This window comes from Cibotium barometz, chromosome 6 (genome assembly GCF_041138505.1).
Source record: "Cibotium barometz isolate CiBa-2024 chromosome 6, ASM4113850v1, whole genome shotgun sequence".
Classification (NCBI taxonomy): domain Eukaryota; kingdom Viridiplantae; phylum Streptophyta; class Polypodiopsida; order Cyatheales; family Cibotiaceae; genus Cibotium; species Cibotium barometz.
In genome coordinates, this window is record NC_141051.1 from 4078491 (window position 1) to 4085269 (window position 6779).

The 6779-nt window shown below is 44.8% G+C and overlaps 1 protein-coding gene across 1 annotated transcript; it reads left to right on the forward strand.

Moving 5' to 3' along the window:
• Positions 1–907: 907 nt before the first annotated feature.
• Positions 908–5191, forward strand: LOC147637360 (ATP-dependent zinc metalloprotease FTSH, chloroplastic-like). Its single transcript, XM_086799143.1, has 5 exons — positions 908–2284; positions 3891–4137; positions 4290–4473; positions 4576–4747; positions 4881–5191. The coding sequence occupies exons 1-5, from the start codon at positions 968–970 to the stop codon at positions 5100–5102; spliced, it is 2142 nt and encodes a 713-aa protein (XP_086655269.1). The 5' UTR covers positions 908–967; the 3' UTR covers positions 5103–5191.
• Positions 5192–6779: the final 1588 nt, after the last annotated feature.

Consider the following 6779-nt stretch of genomic DNA (forward strand, 5'->3'; position numbering starts at 1 on the left):
TGCTTATCTCAATGTATGCTTGCTTACTGCATCTATGTGTGTGTTGCTACCTTTGTCTCCACTCCAACAGCTCACACTAACCTTATAACCCTTTTGTCTCTTGTTTTCTTTCTCACATAGGCGACATGGTTGGAGGGCAATAAGCTTGCTTATCTCTATGTATGCTTGCTTACTCCATCTATGTGTGTGTTGCTACCTTTGTCTCCACTCCAACAGCTCACACTAACCTTATAACCCTTTTGTCTCTTGTTTTCTTTCTCACATAGGCGACATGGTTGTTGCTACCTTTGTCTCCACTCCAACAGCTCACACTAACCTTATAACCCTTTTGTCTCTTGTTTACTTTCTCACATAGGCAACATGGTTGGAGGGCAATAAGCTTGCTTTTTAGTTGCCCTAGTGCTCGTACTAATGGAGTAGGACAATGGAGAAAGGAGACGGAAGGATGGCTTGAGTGATGACATGGCTTTTTGAAAGGTATTGCCTTTTATTAATGAGAGGTACATGTATGCATGGTAGAAGGAGCCATTTTGAATGAGAGGTATATGTTTCCTTATCGTTGCTAGCGTATGGTTCCTTATAGGGCATGTACATCCCATTTGTGTTGGGCCAGGCAAAAAGTGGTCGCTACTGTTTGATGTAAAGCTATGTTTTGATTGGTAAAGATTGAAGCCCTGAATGTGTGGTGAGCCTGGCCACGTGGCAATCAGTGGCATCGAGAACGTGGCAGATAGACTGAAGAAGTGCTCGCCCTCTTAAGTGCCTAATATATGTTTGGAAGCCCTGAATGTGTGGTGAGCCTGGCCACGTGGTGGCAGATAGACTGAAGAAGTGCTCGCCCTCTTAAGTGCCTAATATATGTTTTGAAGCCCTGAATGTGTGGTGAGCCTGGCCACGTGGCAATCAGTGGCATCGAGAACGTGGCAGATAGACTGAAGAAGTGCTCGCCCTCTTAAGTGCCTAATATATGTTTGGAAGCTGGAGCTTGAAGTGGGCTATGGCTATGGCTGCCGCAAGTGTTTCCCTTCTGCCGTTTCACCCCCTGTATAAGCATTCCACCTTCAATGGCATTTCCCTTCCGATCCCTCGCACGTATCGCTTTCCTGTCGCCTTTCCCCTGGTTGCACCTCGCGCTATCGCTTCAAACCCTATCTCAACCGGACGCCCTTCGCTGAAGCTAACCGCCATAGCCGCCCTCGCAGCTTTCTCCTCTCTGCCCGCCATAGCCGCCGACCTCTCACCCCCTCCTTCTCAGCCCCCTCAGCTTCTGCAGACGCAGCAGGCCGACCAGACCTTAAATCCCTTCTCCAGGAGCTCTCTCTCCGCTCCGCCTGTGAAGTCCGACCTCCCCGAGGGCACTCAATGGCGCTACAGCGAGTTCCTGAACGCGGTGAAGAAAGGCAAGGTGGAGAGGGTCCGCTTCAGCAAGGACGGGACTACACTGCAGCTCTCGGCCGTGGACGGGAGGAGGGCCAATGTGACGCTGCCCAACGACCCCGACCTTGTGGACATCCTGGCGATGAATGGCGTCGACATCTCGGTTTCCGAAGGTGAGGCCAACAACAGCCTCTTCAACATCCTAGGCAACCTTTTGTTTCCCATCCTTGCATTTGGTGGTCTTTTTCTGCTCTTCCGCCGCTCCCAGGGCGGTCCCGGTGGGCCGGGCGGCTTTGGTGGCCCCATGGACTTCGGCCGCTCCAAATCCAAGTTTCAAGAGGTCCCAGAAACCGGAGTGACATTCACTGACGTTGCTGGAGCAGATCAAGCCAAGCTTGAGCTTCAAGAAGTGGTGGATTTCCTGAAAAATCCCGACAAATATACAGCCCTTGGTGCCAAAATCCCCAAAGGTTGTCTTCTTGTTGGACCTCCTGGTACTGGGAAAACCCTGCTGGCCAGAGCTGTTGCTGGTGAAGCTGGTGTTCCATTCTTCTCATGTGCAGCATCTGAGTTCGTTGAGCTTTTTGTTGGTGTCGGAGCTTCCCGTGTCAGGGATCTCTTTGAGAAGGCCAAGGCCAAGGCCCCTTGCATTGTCTTCATTGATGAGATTGATGCTGTCGGTAGACAGAGAGGTGCTGGCCTGGGTGGTGGAAATGATGAGCGAGAGCAAACCATCAACCAGCTGCTTACAGAGATGGATGGATTTACTGGTAACAGTGGTGTCATTGTGCTTGCTGCAACAAACAGACCTGATGTTCTGGATTCCGCCCTTCTAAGACCTGGTCGATTTGATAGGCAAGTGACAGTGGATAGGCCAGATGTAGCAGGCCGCGTGAAAATTCTGCAGGTCAGGAATCATTCTTCGATTGTGAATATTAGTTGGTAAACAAACGCATGTTGTATGACAAATTTTAAGGATACTTGTGAGGAGACATTCTTTTGCTTCCAAGCTTATGATTGAACCTTTCAATTCTAGCCCTGCATTATAGGACGCCTCTGCTTATTGCACTCTCAAAGAAAGAGAGGAGGGGGGGTGATTATTTTATTAGCTGCCTGGCTTGCTAGATTCACCTTCATTACATGGTACACTACCGGAATCTAGGCAAGTTTTTTCATCGACCTGTGCAGATTGAGGAAGTGTCTGATGGGAGCTTGCTTTTTTTTTTCTGCTTGGGTTTTGAGCTAGTTAGATTGCAGCCAATGACAGGGTTTGGGAAAAACTAGCTCATGGGAATGAAAGCATCAATGGAATTGATCCTTTCTTAAAAGTCTGCCAACACTCAATATTCAACTTTCAAGTGTTAACAGTGTACACAGGTGATTGACAACAGTAAAAACTGACAGCCAGTAAAAGTTCTTGATCAGTTAGGGTAAGAAGGAGATGGCAAGTGAAGCTCTACTACTATTTTAGTGTCACATGGAGAGACTTTAGATTTGAGCACAGGCTTACTGCTCAAGCTTACTGATCTATTGAGCTTCGCTGAGAGCTAGCACAAGTGGCCCTGACTTGCAAGAGCAGCAGTGAGTAAAAATTACTTTATTGTCTTGTGGATGACTACCATGAGGTTATAAATTGCACTTTCTTATAAGGTGAATTTGGGCATGATCCTGGATCTATCAAGGTATATATATATTACTTTATTGATGGAATGGCAGTATATTGAAATCTGCTGGTTGGGGAACAAAGTTCAAATATAGCCTACCCTCCCCCCCCCCAATCCCCCATTTATGGTACCTATGGAATGACCATGCGCGTATAGCGCATTCAAAATACCTAGGTCTGATCTTTTCTTGCTAATTTTGCACTCCTTTGAGCAAATCATAAGCTCTCCTGCTCAATATCTAAGATGGGTTCTGTATTGGGAAGGGTTGACGTGTATAGGTTGCAACTCCTTACTCTCACACAGCCATTCATTTCAAATTTAATCCCCAGGTCTCTCAAATGGGCCTTAAAAGCTACTAGTCTTCTGAGTCAATATGTGATGCCTTTCTGCCTGCACGCTTTTTAGTCTTGCTAGGTGTCATTAACCAGCCACCATATGCCATTGCCTAAAACTCCTTAGCCCACCTTGAGAGACCAATAGAGAACGTAGTGATTTGTGGTGTGGCTCATAGGAACATCCATTCCTCTCTTGCTCGTCGAATGGTTGCCCAACATGCTGTCATGAACTTCTTCTTATCCTTTGATATGCATTGGCATTATTTTGCAATGGAAAGAATAACCTTCTCCTTTTGTTGAAATGCTGATTTTTTTGCTGGTAATCCTCACATTGTGGATGCTGCTGCTATGTACACTGGTACCTCAGCTCAAAAACAATGTGTAAGCTGTGGGGCATGGATAGCTTTATTCTTCAGTGTAGTGGTGCCACCTCCTCAAATGATAAATCTGTTCTTGATAATTTGTGCGTTGACACACTGTCATGTCATAATGTGAGGCTGTCTTTAAATTGTAGGTCCATTCTCGGGGAAAGTCTCTGGCCAAAGACGTTGATTTTGAGAAGATTTCCAGGAGGACTCCTGGTTTCACTGGGGCAGACTTGCAGAATCTGATGAACGAGGCAGCCATCCTTGCTGCAAGAAGAGATTTGAAAGAAATAAGCAAGGATGAAATCGCTGATGCACTTGAAAGGATCATCGCTGGTCCAGAGAAGAAAAATGCTGTGGTTTCAGAAGAGAGAAAAAAACTAGTTGCTTACCATGGTATGCAGAGCTTTGTTTGTTTCACTTCTCCACTTTCCTCTTGGGTTTGATGTAGCTATCTTTAGTTCGCTCATGAACTCATATATGTGATGTACTATACCAAGTTCTTTTCCTTTAAGCCATTTGTTGCTTGTGAGTAATGTCCTATGCAGAAGCTGGGCATGCCCTCGTTGGTGCTCTCATGCCAGAATATGATCCCGTGGCCAAGATTTCCATTATTCCTCGTGGTGGTGCTGGAGGGCTTACTTTCTTTGCTCCCAGTGAGGAGAGACTGGAGTCAGGACTATACAGTAGAAGCTATCTGGAAAACCAGATGGCAGTGGCCTTGGGTGGAAGGTAAGGCAGTGGGTGGCTTATTCAAGCACTCATGCATATATATGTACTCTCTAAAATGCTGATGCTGAGAAGTGCCACTTAAACCATACTTAATTGCAACAGGGTTGCAGAAGAGGTAATATTCGGGGAGGAGAATGTGACTACCGGTGCATCCAATGATTTCCAACAAGTCTCTCGGGTGGCAAGACAAATGGTAGAGAGGTTTGGTTTTAGCAAGAAGATAGGGCAGGTTGCTCTCGGAGGGGGAGGAGGAAACCCCTTCTTAGGACAACAAGTAAGTCAAACAAACAAAATTGCCATTGGGAAAACTTGTCTGATGCTGTATAGTATGCAGCCATAGTGTGGAACCCCTCAAGGTTTTCCACATGGGGGCTAATATGTGAACTTTCTTTGGTTGCCTATGGCAGGTCTCCCAACAATCTGACTACTCTATGGCAACTGCGGACGTGATTGATTCTGAGGTGCGAGAGCTTGTAGAGCGGGCATATTCTAGAGCTAAGAGCATCATCACTACGCATATTGACATTATGCACAAGTTGGCCAACTTGTTGATAGAGAAGGAGAGTGTGGATGGTGAGGAGTTTATGAGTCTCTTCATGGACAGCAAGGCTGAATTGTATGTAGGCTAATGTCAAGCTCAGAATCATATATAGTGATGTAATGAGAAAGGAAAAAACCTTTGTTTGTTTTTGCTATTAAATTCGAATATTCTATCCAACCACGTAATGAAAAGCACCATGTGAACTCACTCGTAGATTTGTTCATCATTTGGGGCCAAGTTGGTGGTTCAGGAATGCATTATGATGTGTGGAAAAATTGTTTGTGAGCATGCTTGAAAGACAATTCTGAATTTTTCCACAGTATTTTGGATCGAACTATCCATGTTCCAAGATGAGGATTTCGAACAGGTTGTCTCCTTAAAAACCCAACCCTCGGATCATATCGCGGGTAGGCCTGTCTATCCATGGAGTGCCAGCCCAGCCGCCAGCTAGGACCTGGCCGAGAAAGGGCAGCTGTTTCCATGCGCCATCCATTCGAATGCAAAGAGCCTTTGCAATTAGCTTTACAAGGATCCCCTATTTTGCCTGCCCTGTGTTAGTCTCTTAATGGTTAGTCAGACCAAAGCAATAAATAAATTCTGGTATTACTGGCTTTATTATGAAACTGCTCCCTTCTTGTAAAGGATCCTCTATACTCAATAGCTCTACATAACAATCATCTCTCTCTCGTCAGCCTTACTGACATTGTAAATAGTGCCCGGCCTTTCCCTGAAATAGTATCTCCACCTCTATGCCTATAGGTATTTTTGGGGAAGCTAACCATACGAGATAAAAAAAAATTTCTTGCATCATCGTGGTACCCCGAGAGATCCCGTGAGTATGAGTAATTAAAAAATTGAGGGACAATAAGCTTATCATCATAGGCCTGCTGGATACGAGTCAGAGATTCGTCTTGGTCCTTGGAATATGTATAAGATCAACGTATTATGTTCTATTATTGGAATAAGAGAGGTTCCAAGAAGAACAAATGTAAAAAGAGGTTCCAAGAAGAACAAATATGAAGACTTGAAGAATCTTCAAACATGACTAGGGCTGGACTGCATTGGGAGTAAATGCATGCAAGTTTACAAGTGAGATTTCCCCGCTGCCTTCATGTAGAACCCATACCAATGTCACAGTGGTTTTTATGTCACCACTGCTGTTGCTAGAGACTAAGTGAACGTAATTATAGTTAGGGTTTGGCAAATTAGGGTTTGCAAAGTCACAAGTTAGGGTTTCCATGCTAAGGTTAGGGTTCTTAGACTAAGAATGCATCTACCTAATCGAGAACAAGAGATTTGACTAATTCTAACAAGGATTGACATTAAAATTGAAAATAGGCCTTGCATTGAGACTTTGTTTCTTTGTCAATGATTTGTTGCTTTGTTGATTTATTAGATGCTAACATTGTTAGGATGAGAGATATTTCAAGAGAAACCTTTATGAAACCTTGTAGAGAGTCGAGAGATTAGGTTTGGGCTTATGAGTATACTCCAGGATGAAAATGGATCTTAACCTCAAGCATGGGCGAGATTGAGATGGAGGTGGTTCAAGTCAAGAGTTTACCTTAGCTTTGCCGAAGCATGTGTCATTGGGTCATGCCTTAGAGCCACAAAATTGTAACTTCCTTATGTGGGTGCGCTAGTTAGGGTTTGCAAAGTCACAAGTTAGGGTTTCCACGCTAAGGTTAGGGTTCTTAGACTAAGAATGCATCTACCTACTCAAGAACAAGAGATTTGACTAATTCTAACAAGGATTGACATCAAA